Source organism: Corella eumyota, chromosome 4, assembly GCF_963082875.1.
Source record: "Corella eumyota chromosome 4, kaCorEumy4.1, whole genome shotgun sequence".
In the NCBI taxonomy this organism is placed as follows: Eukaryota; Metazoa; Chordata; class Ascidiacea; order Phlebobranchia; family Corellidae; genus Corella; species Corella eumyota.
Genome location: NC_137493.1, coordinates 8,330,499 through 8,349,471, shown reverse-complemented (window position 1 = coordinate 8,349,471; position 18,973 = coordinate 8,330,499). Strand labels below are relative to the sequence as shown.

Here is an 18,973-nt window from a genome sequence, read left to right as displayed (position 1 = left end):
GAAATATAAATATTATAAGATATAACCGACCAAACTTTAAATACCTAATAACAATCTTTAAATTTAAATAAACAAACACCTATTAATTAGTAATTAGTGACAAAAATTAGAATTTTAATTCATTTTTGAGTTACCAATATCATGATATACATTTGACCAAATTTAAAAAATTAATAACAATCTTTAAATTTTTATAAATAAACACCTAATAATTAGTAATTAGTAATAAAAATTAAAGCATTTAAATAAAATAAACAACCGAAAATTATTTTTTAAACAAGTATTTTATTACAAATATTATAAAATACATTATATTAAATTTTAAATGCCTAATATCAAACTTTTATTTTTAATAAACAAACAAGAATTTAAATATAATAAACAAACAAAAATTAAATTTTTAATCCATTTTCGAGTTATTAATATTATGATATATAACTGACCAAAATTTGAAAACTTAATAACGATCTCTAAATTTTAATAAACAAACACTTATTAATTACCAATTAATAATATTTAATTTATCAAAATAGGAGGATTGAAACACGATATGATAATAAACAACATACTAAAATTTTAAAAATTTATATACACAAAAACAAAAATTATTCGATTTCAAAATTCGGATTAGTAAGAATAAAAATAAAAACTAGATTTATTTGATAAATAAAATATGGTTTGAAATTATTTGAATATGTTTAGCATAAACTTTAATAAATAAAAAAGATATGCATAAACATTCACTAAGAATATTACATATCTTTGATTTTAAATATACATACAAAAATTAATATTTTAACCCAGTTTTAAGTTGTTAATACCAGGATACACATCATGCTAAATTTTAAATTACTAAAATTGATTTTTGATTTCTAATAAATTAACAGGCATTTACATATGATAAATAAACAAAAATTATTTTTCAAATATGTTTTTTAACTACTTATATTATAAAATACATTATATTAAATTTTGAATACTTAATGTCAAACTTTAAATTTAAATAAATATACAATAATTTAAATCTAATAAACAAACAAAAATTAATTTTTTCTATCTATTTTAAGTTACTAATATCATGATATACGATAGACCAAGATTTAAAAAAGTGATAACAATTTTTAAATTTTAATAAATAAACACCTAATAATTAGTAATTAGTAATAAAAATTAAAATTTTAATTCACTTTTGAGTTACTAATATCATGATATACAATTGACCAAATTTAAAAAATTAATAACAATCTTTAAATTTTTATAAATAAACACCTAATAATTAGTAATTAGTAATAAAAATTAAAATTTTAATTCACTTTTGAGTTACTAATCTCATATTATACAAATGTCCAAGATTTAAAAAATAAATAACAATCTTTAAATTTTAATAAATAAAAACCTATTAGTTAGTAATTAATAATAATTAAATTTTAAAAAAGAAGAATATGAACATAATCCGATAAAAAACAACATACTAAAATTTCAAAACTTTTGACTATTACAACAAAAGTTATTCCGACTCAAAATTTACAGTTTATAAAAAAGGTTATTTAGTTTTTCCGACTCAAAATTTACAGTTTAAGACACTGGAATATAATATTAATTGATAATGACGATAACAATATGTTTCGAAATTGTTTTGAAATTTAAGATTTCGAACCATAATAATGACGATAACAACAGCAATTTATTATTTTAAATTAAATGTTTATTTCTAATTATCTGCATCGTGCAATTACAAGCATTTAACTGACTTTTGAATAGAAATAAATAATCGATTTAAAACTGGGTTGAAAAATAATTTTTGTTTGTTAAGTATATTTAATTACTTGTTTGAAAATAAGATTAATATTTTAAAATTTTAAAATAATTTTGTTTTAAAATTTTCTTAGTCCAATAGTTTAATACGTTTAATAGGTTTTTAGTCTAATAAATAAATACGTAATATTTGATTTATTAATTTAGTTATTATTCTTAATTTGGTAATGTTTATGCACAAATTTATTTACAAATAAAAATTAATTTTAAAAATAATCAATTGATTTCGAACCATATTCTATTTATCAAATAAATCTAGTTTTCATTGGGGTTACACAGATTCCGACAAAAAACTTTAAAAAAATTTAAATTAAATTTAAATCGTTTCGTTGAATTCGCAAAGGTTTAAACAACCTTTTCTTGATAAAAAATAATTGATATTTGATAAGGTATGACATATCTTTCGAGTTGGTGCTAAATTTCAAAACCCGATATTAAACATTTCGTTGGGGGCGTTTTTACCTTACTAACAAACTAAATAAAAAAATCGACAAACAAAATTATTAAACAACAGTTATTGAAACCTAAAATGGACATTTTTTAATTACAATTTTGGGGTTAGGTCTTCTAAATAAAACACAATTCGAACAAAATTCCTAACAATTTAAATTATGCGCCTTACCCATAACGCCACAACAACGATACAACAAATGTTGCATTTTTGCGTAATTAACTACGTAATAAAAAAAAATGTTAAAAAAAAAATTCCAAATTGTATTTTTAATATAATAAAGAATATTAAGGTAAGTAAGGTTTATATATATTAATTGTAGAATAAGTAAGGTTTATATATATTAATTGTAGAATGCAAAATGTAAAGTAATGTTTAACGAATATGGCAATTCAAAATAAATTAAAAACTTGTATGATCACAATCTTAATTATTTTCGCCTTAGTTATATAAAATTATGTCACTTAAGCTGTCCGAAATGATGATTCAAAAACTAAATTCAGTTAAAAGTAGAAATAGATTGTTTAAAACAGTGCGGTTTTGGAAGTTTAATTAAAATTCAATTTACAAATTTGGGTAAGTGTTAGGTTGCAATACGTCGTAGGGGTAAGAACATTTGGCTTTACTACACGAGGTTCTGAGTTCGATTTTTACTAGTTCTATGCTGTATCACCTTAAGTTATGTGCTGTATAAACGGTTTGATATACCGCTGACCCGGAAACTAATTGTCAATTTAATTATATTTAGGGTGTAAATTCGTCCTTTTTACTGTAACGAATCTTTCATTTCCTTGTTTACTTTTAGTTGTTATCTACCTTTAGTCACGTGTTTACACCTTTGCTCACGTATTTACAACTTATCTGTATTACGTGACTTGTTAGTTTAACTGTGTTGAAATGCATTGTGGGTTAGTATTACGAGTTTATGGACAAATCGTTACATTACATTAAAAATATAACGAAAAACTAGTGACGACGTAATACACTGAGGCACAATAAATGTCTACACGTCATAGCTCGGAATTTTTTTTCCAATTGAGACCCGTAATAAATAATTAAAACTACTCTAGCCTTACTGCTGGTGCTACCCATAAGGCAAAGCATTTACCAAGACTAGACGGATCGAAGCTGAACGTTCTAAATTATTTATTTGCTTTCCAAGGAATTTTACAAATTCGATACAAAAAGCCAGTAAACATTTTTTACAATAGCAATACCAATATAAAGTGTACAATTTCATTTTTTAATAAGTATTTACGTAAATACTTATTCGTTAGCATATTTTCTGCTACAAATAAATAAGAAATTTACAAGCTGTAAGCACCTTAGCAGCAACGGTAACATATTAGTACAAAGAAATGCTTTACAATGCTCCATATCAGAATTTAACAAGGCTTTTTTTATTATTGACCAAATGTACAAAAAAAATTAAAAGATATCCAATTCAAATCCGTATCATTTGTTTTTTCTTAAGTAAGATAACAGGCACGAAAAAAAAATGCAAAAAATAAAAATTTGTCTAATAACATTCTCTAAGTATATTTCTTAACTAATATAATAATAAAGTAAGATACCCTTATATATTTTACTGAACAGCAAAATAAAAAAATTGCTGCTCATTTTAGCGTTAATAATTTAGCCAATTATTCGTTTAGGAATGTTTAAATTAAAGAACCAGTATTGAAAATAACGAAAAGTATAAATTACTATAAATACCTAGAATTTAATAAGAAAAAGAGTAAAATAACAAACTACCAAACTATTTAATTTACTGCTAAACATAACGATAGACCTAAATACAATAATTTAGCCCTTGATAATTATTTTGTTAATTGTGTACAGCAATGCCTTAAGGCAGAGCACAAAAACCTGATAAACACAATTAAATCAAAATAAAGTGTTCACAAATATATATATAGTGTTTCTATGTAACAATAAGAGCTAAAAATACAAACAAATATATATAACAATTATTGAATTCTAGTCAGGAAAAGTACAAACAGGTTGATTGGCATTTCGGATGTACCTTTTAAACAGCTAAAGAATATCCATTGATATTCTTTAAGTCAATTGCAGTAACTGTCCACAATGTTAAAAAAAGATTCCAATCCAATAAATGAGATTCTCAATTCAGAAAATTGGTAAGACTAGAAAGAGAAAGCTTTAAAATTTGAATTGGGAAAAATTGCTGCTGTTCAAGGGTTTTGTGATCAAAAAAGTCGTTGATAGTCCAGAATCGGAAATTCAGTAGTCTCAGAACAGACTTGGCAGATGGTTGCTTAGCAACCACACATGCTTTCAGCTGATTGAGTGGGTTCAGATTGTGGTCGGCGATCAAGAACAACTTCATCCACTGAAGCAAGGGAAAAATCCAAAGTTAAGGAAAAAAACTTTTTTAATTAATTTTAACCACAAACAATTTTTAAACAATAAAATAAAACATCCTTTACAAAAAATAAATTAAATAAAGGATTAAGAATATCACTATTCTTAAACTGATTTAAAGTTTTAAAAAATTTAGCATTAGTCTAAAAAATAAAAAGTTTGACAAGATTTTACTAATCGCCAAAAAATTTTTTTTAAAAGATTAGCTTTTAATCTATATTTAAGTTAGTGTTAAAAGTTGTTTGAATATATTCTGTCAACAACAATGCATTTTGTGTGAAAGGATACTGACAGTCTTTTCTTTATCGGGAGAGTTTTCCATACCAGGCAAGGCTGCTGCAACACGACGAAACAACTAGAAAACACAAAAATTATGTCATAAATATATTTAAGGCTACAATAAATGTAACTGAAAAACTACCCTACAAAATATGCATTACATTTACATAATTTAAAACAATTCAAAGTTTATATTGTTAGAATACAAAATCCTATCTTAACTTCAGAAGTATTTCATTTAGAATTTAATCAATATTTTACATTTTAAGATGATTAAATTGTTTTAATAATTTATAAAGAACTGCTACACCATAACTACAAGATTTTACTATTAAAAACGATTATATCAATGCATATTTTTAAATGTAAACTACACACATTTTTATAAAAATTAAAACAAAATTTATAAAATTATAATTTTTAAAGTTTTGTTTTTCATTAAAAATTAAATTAAACCTTTACTCATACACTATAAAAGATACTAATTTGCTTTTAATTGCTTTGACAAAATTTTTTTTAGGAGAAATGTCAAGTAAAATGTTAAGGTTTTAAACGTACTTGTTTGACATTGTAACCGGTTTTTGCACTCGTTTCAATAAACATTACATTTAATTCTTTCGCTTTTCGCTCCCCTTCTTCAATAGATACTTGTCTGCAGAATTAAAAAGTAAAAGTTTTTATTTAATCTTCCATCATTGTTAAGTGGAAATAAAAGTGTTAAAAATCACTTGATCCTGTAACTGACCCCAATCTAAAATCTACTTTACAGTACTTCACCCTAGCTTTGTCCAAATTTAAATAACAAAAATACCTTAGTTTTAATGAATATAAACTAAAAATAATAAATATAAAAAAATAATGAATAAAATAATCAGAAGCCCAACCGAAGCAATTTTAAGGCACAAGAAAAATTTACTTTTATTAAAAAAACATTACCTTTTATCAGATAAATCAGTTTTATTTCCAACCAACATAATAATAACATCACTGCCCCTCTCAGTTCTAACATCATCAATCCATTTCGACGTTTGTTGAAAAGAATTTACATCTAGAAAAATGGGGCATAATATTACTTGAAATTTATCACAAAATCTTAATTTATATTTACAAGTAGCATATGCAAACAAAAAATGCTAGAGAAATAAAAACAAAAGTTAGACCAAATTGAATTTATCTTTTCCACTTCATAATAAAAGTAAGCTTTAAAGCAATGTTATTAATATTTATGAATATAACAATACCAGTAGTTTTTAAAAGGTTTACCATATTATTAAATAAACATTGGGGAACTTTGAGCTTTACTCCACCATTACATCATCACAAACAATGTCACTACTTACTTGTGATGTCATAAACAACTACAGCGACAGTTGAGTCACGAATATAACTTGGAATTAAACTTCGAAATCTTTCTTGTCCAGCGGTATCCCATAATTGTAATCGAACCTAGACATCAATTTGAAAATATGTTTAGCATTAGCAATAGTTTTTTAAATTAAAATTTTATTTTCAAAACTAATATTGTCATTAAATAAGAACTCTGAAGGCCTCGAAAAAAGGGAACTTCCATGCACTAAAAAATCAATAATTTCTATAAGCATGACCTATATAACAATTCCCTTTTGACTCTTAAAGTTTTATTGCATACCAAAAACAAAAATAAGCCAAAGTTTACATATATGTAATCATATATACCCAAAACCAGATAAAAAATATTTCAAAATTGGAAATTTTAATTCAGTATTGTAAACAATAAAAATAAATTCTTACTGTTCTGTCTTCGAGATACATTGTTTTGGATAAAAAGTCAATTCCGATAGTGGCCTAAAAAAGAAAACTTAAAGTCAGCAAAATTTTTGATATGACTAAAACCTAAACAATAAAATTGTAGTAAGTAATAGTTGGCCTATATGTTAGATACTTTGACTACATTGAACACATGAATTATTTATCAAGACCAAGTTATATGATTTCCACAGAAAAATAGGTATAGAAACAATACTAAGTACTTTTAGGGTTATAAGACTTTTAACAATAAACACATATATATATATATGCAGTAAAATTCATCTTGTGCTCAAAATGTTTCAGCACGCTTTTTAAGAAATAAATAAAATTTACAAAAACAAACAGGCTACACATTCAACATTTGTAATTTGTACCTTGGACTTTTGTTGATTGAGAAAAATAACCCAAGCGCAAAAATAAAAATGTAAATATACTGTTATGTAAATAAAAGATGCTACACATATTTATCATATATAAATATATGTTAACACAAATTTCATAAAAGTTATATTTTATCTGAAATATTTAAAACAATATCTTTTGAGTTGTTTAAATTAAAATATCCTATTACAAATTATTGATTCTTATTAGCATTTTGAGCACAAGAGAACTACATAAACAATAACTTCGCCAATATAAACAAATGGTGCAATAGTATATATATTTACAGAAAAGTATTTTTTTTTAAATAAACTATATTTTACATAGTGTACAAAAACTAATACAAAAAGTCATACAAATCAACGTTATTTAAAATTGGAAGTCAATTAAGTTCTAATTTGATTTTAATTTTGTAACATCATATTAAGTAAAAGATCAATTAACTAAGTCTGTTAAGACATAAAATTTTAACCATTGTAAAAGTTCATTTTAAAATTAAATTAGTTGTAAGATGTTACCTGATAGGTATTATCAAAACTATCGTACATAAATCTGGTAATTAATGAAGTTTTTCCAACTGCAAATGGAATTAAATTTTTCAATTAATAAATTAAAAACCTTATACAAAAAACTACGTAAATACAATTAAAATATTTTGTCACATATTAGTAGGCATAATAAATATTTAAATTTATTTTATTCTTTTAAAAATTTGAAAATGTATTTGGCATGGTGCAATGGTTTACCAATAAAATACCATTATTATTATAAAAAAGGTGACAACATTACATAAACTATAAAATATTTATAACAAAAACAATATATATAAACTTTAATCTTACCACTTTGCTCCCCAAGAAAAACAAGTTTGAATTTACGAAGTGGATTTCCAAAATCGCTCGTCATTTTATATTTTAATACTAAATTTTATTAAACTACAACACAAAATATCTTTCAAAAAAATCTTATGAAATGGTAATAAAAATTTAACCAGTTTTTTTTTTATTTTTCACATTTTAATCGTCAGACCGTCGTAAGTCTGTAAGTCTGAAAGTTGTCTGGTTGACTGTTTATTACCTTTACAGATTTAGCTTTTTTAGCTCTACTAGCTAAAAATTGTCATCTTAATTTTAATATTATATATCCACAATGTATATTAAATATCCATTATCACCAAACATTCGGAAATAAACAAAAAAATCACAAAGAGGGACAAATTGCAATTTCTGAAATGCAACTTTTTCCACATAGACCGTTACGCATGAAACTTTTTACGTCATAATAGATTTCTTGTTGTTTATTATCACATTGGTTCATGTATAATAGAGACGTTTATCCCCAAATCAACTAAACCGATTATTTTTCGTCGATCTTTATATAAAAAAAAGTAATATCAATTTTTAAAATAAAAAAACTTTGTTTTAGATACATAAAATACAATTCAAAGTAATTAATTACATACAATTCGAAGTAATTAATTACATATCGAATTTTATGCAAAAGTTGAAATTACTGTAACGTCGTTGTCGTTACTAGTAGTAAAATCAACTTCCAAGCAATATTTTTTATTTTTAATGAACACATACAAAAAAAAATCATAATAATTATTTATTTTTTTAGAAATTTATTACAATGTATATAACATTTTTACGAAATTTGTACTAATTTTATTATGTAAAACATTTAGGCTATTATTTTTATCAAAATGAATTAAGTTAATTTTACTGGATAAAGATTTATGTAATTTCTTAGCACAATTACATAATTAGCTTTTAAATAGCAATCAAATTAAGCAAAGTCTATAAATAGAATCGGATGTGGTAATTAGGCTTACTTAGATCTTTGTCCTCAAGAAGTGCTTGGAGAGTTGTTTTGAGATTAACTTGGATTGTGGTAACACGCTAATTAACATTCCTGAAAATTACAAACAACTACATTCCTTGTTTTCTAAAACATTGTGGATACTATTGTTTAACAGTTTTAATGTAATTATTACTACTTATTTAATATACATAAGGATATATGGCAAATTGGCAGCATTGTTTTGTTTAATAGTTTATTAGTTTATCAACGCATTGAATAAAATATTCTGTTGTATTTATTAAATAAAAATCAATTAACTTCATAATCATGTTTTGCATAAAAGTTTTACCGATTCATTACAAGAAAATTACCCTAGAATTAAGTTAAAAAATATATTAATATACAAAAAAATAAAAAGTGCGTCGGTATTGACTTAACTGTTATGCCAAACTTTAGATTTTACACCTAAAGGGATTATAGATAAGTGTGTCTGTCACGCTTATTATTTTACTGTATGAAATCGTTTGGGAATTCATATTTACTTTTAGGCTAAGCTTGTCAGTTAAAGGATACGCATTTAAAACATTAATAAGCTTAGAAGGTTGGGCTTAACAATAAATGACAGTCTGCCACGTAACAACAAAAACATTGATTAAACACCCAAAATATTTTTTTAAATACAAGAAAATACAAACTCCATAAGTTATTAGAAACGCCTGAGTTTTAAAATATAAAAGATAGATAAACAACTTATTTCCGGCAACAATAGCAAGGGCTGCTTTAAAGGTACATCACAATTTTACTGGACCTCTTTTACTATAAAATCACCAAAATAGTTCTATCTTGAAATAACACATACACAATAACAAAATTAAACTTGTTGGTTTAATTTGGCAGCGGTCATTGACATCAAATGAACACAATATTAGCGAAGATATGCTGGACAATGGTTTTTAATCCGAATCTGTTTTCACGGCCTGTAATGTCCGTTCACGCGACCTCAAGACCTTCCAAAAACATTTCAAAACGTATCAATCAAATAAAAATATGTTAGGTAAGTTAAAATTATTTAAAAATTTAATTTTTTTTTAATTTCAACGACAACCTTGAACAATTTATTATCTTAAAAAATAAAATGTTAAAGTGGAATTTTTTTATGTCACGTTAACGCAAGGGGCGTGGTAGTGATTTGTCAAATCACAACGACAGTCGAAAGGGTTTCCAAGTAGCAATTGACAATGTTTAATGTGGTAAGCTTACTTTCCAGTACAACTAAGCGTTGCTTTCGTTAAACAATGCCTGGTATTAGCAGCATTGTTTTTTTAAAGCACCATTGTGGAGTCTTCTTATTGTCCAATTCCAGCAAAGACAATGTGCATAAGTTTTTGGCTAAAAATAAACCACTTCGGTCTTGCACTATAAACTAATTAAATCAACTAATCCTATTTTTCATTTTAAGTAAACAATTTAAGCTCTTAATGAGGGTTAAACTATAAGCCCTATTGAATACCGGTTTTACGTTTAAACCAGCTTTATACCTTTTATAGAAACAACGTAACTTTAAGCGCACTAAGTTTTTAATAATAATTGTAGTTAAAAAAGCTACCATTTTACTTTTCAAGTCTTTTATTTATTTCTAAAAGTATTTCCCACAGTTTAGCTCGTCAACAAACACCCAATTCACGTATGCTGAAAGTAATTAAAAGTGGTTTATCCAGTTTTACTGAAATATTTACTAGGAGTTAGAGTCTGCAAGACTATGCGAAATAAAATATAATAAAGAAACATGAAAAATGAAAAAAAATTCATAATTTTGTAAATCATTTTTAAAAATTTGTATGTTATTAAAAATCATTTTTAAGTTAAATCAAATGTAAATTAAAAGTTATTTTTATAGATAAGAAATGGTTAAGAAGTAAAAAATAAAACATCACTTTGACACAGAACATTAAGTATTTTAACAAAAACTAAGTGCGAAAAAGAAAAGGAACTTTGTGAACAACTAATTTTAAAAGAACTTTGAAGAGTGCTAAAACTAAAATATTTAAATAATAAAGACAGTAGGCGATTAATTTAAAAATAAAGCTTGATAGTTTGACATATTATTAAATAAGAATAAATAATAAATTTTGGCGGTTTACAAATTTCTTTAGCTTAATTCGGTTTAACCAAAAATGGAAAGGTTTTCTATAACTATGATTTCGGCAAAATCAAAGCGATATGCCATCGTCAACTAAACAAACACGATCACAATATAACAATGCTTAGAGAGAGTTTTGGTATTTTGTCCAAACATTTAGAGAATTAATGAAAATTAGCGTTAGTTATCTTTGCCCAAAATTTTAAAAAATCGAAGCTAAGGTAAATATATAAATGGTTTAAAATAATCTTACCTAAACAAATTATTAAACACTTTTTGGGGCACATATATCGGATAATTGCACGATCTAAACACAAAAAGTGAAACCACACTTTTAAAATTGATCGCTTAATGTGTACATAGCATGCTAAACGAAAGCTACTACAAAAACTTTTAAGTCTAGTTGTTCCAGCGTTGAATTCAATCAACAACTAACTACTAATAGCGATTAGTTGTGCGTGGGGTTATACAGAGGCAGGCCGATTTATTTAAAACCACCCTGATTAAATCAAACTACAGCACAATGGTGTGAGGTCGTATAAAGGTAATAAAGGCTGATTTGTAAGAATAAAACACGTTATTGTAAGCTAGTGTATTTCTAGAACGGATCACGCTAGTCACGACCGAAGTCATTTTGGCAAATGTACGGAAACCGCCGAATGACAAATTATACCGTGAATTTTCCCACTTGGAGTAAAAAATTCACCAGATTAACCATAAAGTTTGGTAAGTAACTGATGCTCACGTCTCGTCGCCATTAAAAACTACAACAATCGCGGTTTCTCTGCGAGGTACCGGGGAAGGGGGAGGAGTAGCAGAAACAACAACTTGCTCCGCTTTGTCCCCTGTCTGTACCCCCATTAACCAGATTGTAATTCTCTTTCTCTGAAAGTCTTCCTCACATAAGTCTTCATCGGGAATATGGAGAATCGAAGAGTCGACAAAATCATCATCGTCGTCGCCGTCGAGCATCTCAAAATAAGCGTCATTTCCGTTTTGTTCAATATTTTCGTTTTTGGGAACTTGGGCTGGCATGCCCGATATGAAATGTCGATTTTCCTCGTTTTTGGAAATCTCGACTGTGTCTTTTAAACGGCTCGAAACTTTGTGAAATGGGGTACCGGGCTCGGGAATATAAAATAACGACCGCGACTTGCTTTTGTCTACTTTGACTGGTTCTGGCAATGTCGCATCTCCGTTTAAATTTACTTTAGAAATTTCATCAATAACGTTTTCGGTACTGTTTTCATCAATGCAATCTACAAACGCGGAATCCGTCCGTGATTTATCGTTTGGACTGTCCGGTAAAACAAGCTCAGGAGTTTTCGCTACTCCGCTTGTTTCTTGTTTCTCCTCAGTAGGATTTGGATCTTTTTCTTCTGTAGGAGCCTCTTCTGTGATTCGGTGAAGTGCTTCTCTTCCTCTTAATCCTGTTGGAGTAAGATCTTTATTTGTAAGAGCGGAAGTTGCCGCTGCTGATGATGAAAGAACACTGTAACAATAAGTTATATTAAGTATTTAAAAACAAATATAAAATACTTCTTATCATTATTATTGACAAAAAAGAGTTGTTTTTTGTTCTTACTTAGTTGTATTTTTATTGCTGTTACACAGATCTGAAACTGCTTTGTAAAACTCGGGACTGTTCGATGTATCTAAAGGAACTGCACAAGGCAATGAAGCTCGTCGGCGATGATTAAAGTTCATTCGATCAGAAAGTTTATCAGCACTTCCACCACTGGAAGGAGAATAAACACTAGACGACCTTAAACGTCGTTGAAGTTGATTAGCGGTGGCAGGAATGGCATGAATTTTTGGCGCAGTACCATTCCATGCATTATACACATCTGTTGTCTGTGGGTTAACATCTTCGTTATGATTTGAAGGCAGGACATCGAATGTTCGTCGTACTAGATCGTACGACCTTCTTCTTTCAGATGAAATTGGCCTAGGCCTTCGTTGATCTTGAACATTAACATTTCGTTGGGTTAGGCGACCGTTTAGGTCGTAATTCGTTGTAGGTCTGTACTGTACAGTATCGTTTCGTGAAGTTTGGATAAGACCAAACTTAGGCGATTTTGCGCCAAGATTGCGAGCTGTTTGTGGGCCTCGGCCAGGAGGGTTGGGCGATGGAGCTCTCAGGGAAAGGCTGTCGCTGTTAGAAACATTTGATTTACATTTAAAACTTCCATTGGTGCCAGCAGTAGATTTTGCAGTATTGTTAAGTGGTGGGAACAATCCTTCGTGAGCTTCGTCCGAATGACTTGAATAACTCGTTTTGGGAGGAACGAGAAGAAAAGATCTTTGCATTTTAGCTCCAGGAGATCGAATAATCTGTAACAGCAAATTGTAACTTAAGTTACCATCAAAAGAACTTCCATAAAGATAAAAATTCAGTCACCAAATTAATTGACAAATTAAATACATAAATCAAAAAGGCTTATTTACCCCGTAAGTACAGTCAATTGACTTTCGTCTTTGGTTTAAATTCATCCTCTTAGGTGGTTGTAAATAAGATCCGTTAACATTGTTTCGAATTGAGTCTGATGTGTTGGTTCGAACGAATCTTGGTCCACCATTTTTTACATTCATGTTCGTTTTCCCGTTTCTATAATGAATTAATTTTTAATTTATAATTAGCTCTTGTCAAAAAGCGACTTGTGACTTTTAAAAGTTTGTATCCGTGTTAATATAATAAATTCTATAACTTTTTTAAAACTTTGTGTTCCTAAGAGAGATTCTATAAATTGGTGTAGGAATAAAATAATATAATTATTAATAAATAAAAAATATATTTACTTTTGATTGGTTGACTGGGTTGAGTTTCCTACAATCCTCTTAATCGGAATTTTGTTATTTTGACTCATGTGTTGTGATCGGATAGCGCAAATGAAGGTGCTTTCTTTTTTCTTTAGACAACTGTGTACATCATTAAATAGTTCACGTCCGCTAATGTGACCTAAACAACAATTACATGTGATTATTAAATACAAAACACTTAAATACTGAAGCCTAGCATTAATAAATGGTCATTTTTGCACAATGCACTTTAAAAGTGTGACATTTCAAGATATTTGCTCAAAAAACATTCAGATGTCGATAAAGTGAGCAAATTTGGACTTGGAGGTGGACAATGGGCATCTTAATGGACGAGACTATTCTCTATGTACGATCTGAACTACAGTCGGCGCCACGACTGTTATGTAATAACAAAAAGAAAATGCTTTCATTGTGATTGGTCAACGACGCAGAGTACATAGCGTTATTATGACAAAGCTATTATTTAGGCGAAAAACTTTTCTTTTGAAAGCCTTATCGAAGACTCGACCTTATATAGCCCCGAGAACTAAATTTAGAAAACTTGTGTTATTTTAAAAAATAGCAAACGCCTAATACATCAATTGTCCAAAATGGGCAGTAAAGTTGACAATTGAAAGTGGGTTTAGAAAGAAATACATGCGATTACACAGCCATGATTTGTGCACTTTAAACTATTTACTCTCGGTCCGAAGTGTGACTAGAAAAAAGGTAATACGTGCTCAAAGCATTATTTAACGATACAATAGTGAATATTTTTACAATATCCACTTAGCAGCTTATATAAGTAGCTTTCCACCTTACAAAAATCCTGGCTCGACCTCTTCTTTTTTAATAGAGGGGATAAGATAACCTTAGCAAAAAAACTAGGGTACGGTCTTGGTCATAAGAAAAAAATAATAAAGCTCAATTGATTTTAAGCCACTTGAAATGCGCTCGACTTTGGATATTTTTGGAGGGACAAAAACAACATTATAAGGATCCACTGTATACATTTGTATTGAAAATAAACTATAATATATGAAACTTAAAAAAGAACGTGCAAATTTTATCGAGCGATCTGCACGCAAAATTTTAAACTTTATAAACGTTATAAAGATATATTAGTTCGTTACGCAAGGTATCCATAAAATTCAATAGAAAAATTTCGCAACAAATATGTCACTTAATTTTGTAATCAATTAATTTTCTATAACACAAGTCTGACATATGAGTGTTGCGCAACCAGCACGAGCCAGCCATGCTCTTATCAGTCTTGAAGTGTGCGCCAAGGTATTGTCATTAGGAGCGTGAGAAATTCGATCATAGTTCAATATAACAATATGAAATCAAACCCGCGCTGTGGGGTAGGTTCATTTTAAAGCCAACACAAATTTGATAGCCGGGGAGCAGGTAGGTTCGTTGCCTAAAATAGAATTTTTTATTGATATTGCCAAGGCCCACGCAATGGTCATTCAAGTTGTCAAAGAAGTTGATTTATAGTGTGATAAACCAAAAACTAACACGATAAGATCCCCTTAACCTTACATTAAACTTTAATTCTTAGTTTAATACTAAAAACACGGAATGCTACTGGACCATTGCCTAATCTTTAAAATGTTGGCAGATTAGATTACATTTTCTTAATACTTCTGAGAAGGGGCTATTCTGCAAAATGTATTTAATATTTACATTTAACATCAAATAATTTCTCTAAATAATTGTTTGGATTTGGATATCGAAATCGAAGTAATCTGGTTAAGCCAGTATTGCCAAATAAAAGTTAAATATTGCAACAAAAATCAACAGCTAGGTAAAGAAAATAACTACAACTATTTTAAAGTTTTCAAAATCTGACAATATTAACAACAAACTTTTGTGATCTGGAAAAATTTAGAAAACAAGTAAAATTTCCATTTGTAATAAGCCTGAAAGAACGGCATGTATGACAAAGGTTAATGAACAAAGCCTGGTATATTAAATTTTCTCGTTAGGTTTATACTCTTGGTTTCGTAAACCTATTGTACACAGTAACACGTGTGCTGTTCCTGTTCGATTACCGACCCATAAACAACGGGAATCCTTTTACAAGCACCACTTTCCACAAACTAACATTATGAAAACGGGCGTGAACAAATAAAGAGTTAAATCATAAATGAAAGAACTAATTGCCGACAATAAGTCAAGCTTTGTGTTGCTCAAAGTTGATTGAATTGGGCTTTATTAACGAAACCTTGACAGCTGCTCACGTGTTTGTTGTGAAAACCGCCCAGAACACGGTTTAGGGAAAAGCCAAAAACTTGATCATCTTACTTTAAACTTTACTCGAGTTTTGACATCGAAATATCATGCGCAGAATTATTTAGTTAACAAACTTCACAGAGCCTGTCATGCATACCAAATATTATAGCACAACACTTTAAATAAACCAAAACAATAAGACGGAAAGTTACAGGATATTTACATTAAAACCTCCATTGGTTTAAACACAACGGAACGCGTAAATATAAAGTTTTACAATTCGCAGACTCTATTGTACGCTTGAAAAGAGCAGGAACAATATTTAGACAAGACAACTATTCCTTAGATCATGCTGTATAAGAAAAAAATCATAAAAAGCAAAGTAATAATATTGTCGTCTCCAACACGTAACATTGTACCCGACCGGTAACAATAAAAGGTTTTAATATCAAAAGATGACGCAAATGAATTGGAATTTGCCCGCCTTGACCATCACGCCTATTTGCTCGGTAAATAAAATAAACTAATAAAAATTTTATCGCAATTACATAACTGTGATGTTCTGTCAGATTACAAGGTGTTATTCTATTAGTAATGTGCTGATTTGTAACAGCGTTAAACGAACATGACATAACAAAATCTCACACATATTACTGCCTTCTGCGGTTCAAATTGGTCACGTTCCTCCACTTTAGCCGGGCCGGGAAAGTAAAAGAGTTTTGTTTTTAATTTTTTTTTCAGGGACGGCGAAATTAAACTACTGTAACAACGTCCTTCAGTGAAGCCTACTTGTACCAAACTTGTTCAAAACCTATGCCCAAAAGCCCTCGAGCGAACGCTACACATTGAACTCTGGCAAACCAAGCAGAGATTGAGCAAATGACTTTCACCCTCTTCAGTAATTTTCCAGTAACTACACGACTTTTGCAAGAGGCAACGTGGTCAAAGTACTTTGTTGGTTTTAAGTTAAATGAGTTTAATGTCTTATTAGAAAAAGGTTGTTTTTGCTATAGGAATTTAAAACATAATATGTAGTAACCAATATATTAAACTTTGTGCAAATAAGAGCAAACTTTGTGCAAATAAGAGAACGAAACAAGGAATTTTACACCACATACACATCAGCAATACATACATTAAAAAGTGCTACTTGATTAAAAAATAATATATAATATATAGGCTAAAATATACAAAACATATAATTATTGGTGGACAATAGCTGATTAATCATGATAAAGTAGCTTGTTTAAAATAACTAATTTTGTACATCTTTGAATGATACGTTGAATAAGTATTACAATCTGCCTAATTAAACAGGCCAAATCTTTAACATGGCGTTTGATTTTATAGTTCAAGATTTAAAAAAGCATCAATCTTAAAATACCTGAATCTGCTGTTGATCCAGAGAATTGGCTAGATGAGACTTCATTCATTATCTTGTAGGCTTTTCAAGTACAGTGTTCATCAGTTTATCAGAAATATCTTACTATTATAACACCAACAACTTCATACTAATTTAAAAAGACAAACATGGGTGTTGGTTAAATAAAACAAAATCACCTTACATTTGGCCTTAAAGAATTACCGGAATTGATGCCTGACAACCGCAAATATAATATTTACATTTTAATACAATACCTCTCATGACCCACAAATCATAGTTTTAGGTATTTTGTTTAATTTACGTGTCTTGCACTTTTAAGTGTAAAACTTAGATTGCACCGCAAATAATTCATGAAAAAATCCTTTTCCAGGTGTCAGGAAGCGAGCAAATAAGGTTGGGCCGTTTACCGAAACCTCAGATCGCATTTGTTCATTAATCTTTCGCAAATATAACTGCCTGTCAAATCGGGTGGTTGTTTAAATTGATATAAAGTAACTTTTACTAAATCTAAAGGGCCGTGCGTTACAAGAAAAACAGCTAAACACACCCTGCCGTTGTGCCAGAGCTAACACGCTATATTCTCAGCGCAGTCGTCGACTTTTGTTAAAACGCAGTTTCAGCCTTACCAAACCCTAACTCGCTTATGGCGAAATCTACATCTTAAAAGCCAACGAAACTGTGTTGTTTGCGCTATAACAACGAACAGCCCTAAACTCACTCTTAATTTCCTTGGGTCGAAGCACGCGTCTGTTGCTACAATTAAAAGCATAACAAAGGAAAAAACACATTACGACAATTACGAGTTAATAATCAACATTCTTCTACATGCGATGCTGATTGACATGTAGCGTAACAAAGACGATTTGCTTCCTTTATTTGCAGGTACTTGATCGCGATTTCAATAAAACCCTGTAAGTTAAATATTATTTTACTATTTAATTTAATTTTAGACATTTTAAATCACCGGTTTGGTAAATATTGAACTAAATAATTATTTTTTATTAGGTTTTTAAAAACTAAATGTAAATACCTAATAATTAACTTATAAACTCATATTTAAAACACACTTTCAAAAAATACGATTGTTTAGAAACAACTCTAATCTAAAAGACTTTAAAAACGCTTCTTCATTAAGGTGGGTTTACTAGTCCGCAAATATTTTGTTAAGTATATTTAATGATAACTAACTTCTGCCAAAATTTTAAAAAAATTCCATGCCAACTTTCGCTACTTTAAACTCTCAGAAATGAGAATACAAAACGCCGAGCGAGCGGCCCAGTCTCGAGTTTTTAAAGTTGGGCGAAGTGGACGACAAAAAGAAGAAATCCGATATCGAAACATGGCTTGACTAAACAAAACATCATGTCGGCTTCTTTATTTTTAGAATTGGATATTGATATCATAGGTTTGTATGGTGCTGTTCGCTTCTTATGTAACATATTGAATTGATAGCGGCCCTTTAATTTTTTATTTCAAAAGAAATATGTTTATTAAGCATAATGCTAAGAAA

At 28.7% G+C, this 18,973-nt stretch overlaps 2 protein-coding genes across 2 annotated transcripts; both read right to left on the bottom strand.

The window, feature by feature from the left end:
• Window positions 1-3,393: 3,393 nt before the first annotated feature.
• On the bottom strand, window positions 3,394-8,096 carry LOC145751404 (ras-related protein Rab-6A-like). The gene is made up of 8 exons (XM_082567537.1): window positions 7,942-8,096; window positions 7,618-7,676; window positions 6,701-6,754; window positions 6,271-6,376; window positions 5,867-5,978; window positions 5,489-5,582; window positions 4,940-5,006; window positions 3,394-4,619 (listed from the first exon to the last, which is right to left on the bottom strand). Exons 1-8 carry the CDS (start codon window positions 8,003-8,005, stop codon window positions 4,546-4,548), a joined length of 630 nt encoding a protein of 209 aa, XP_082423663.1. The 5' UTR covers window positions 8,006-8,096; the 3' UTR covers window positions 3,394-4,545.
• Window positions 8,097-10,523: 2,427 nt separating this feature from the next.
• LOC145751015 (uncharacterized) lies at window positions 10,524-18,673 on the bottom strand. Its single transcript, XM_082567084.1, has 5 exons — window positions 17,464-18,673; window positions 13,842-14,001; window positions 13,491-13,650; window positions 12,628-13,376; window positions 10,524-12,534 (listed from the first exon to the last, which is right to left on the bottom strand). The coding sequence occupies exons 1-5, from the start codon at window positions 17,510-17,512 to the stop codon at window positions 11,784-11,786; spliced, it is 1,869 nt and encodes a 622-aa protein (XP_082423210.1). The 5' UTR covers window positions 17,513-18,673; the 3' UTR covers window positions 10,524-11,783.
• Window positions 18,674-18,973: the final 300 nt, after the last annotated feature.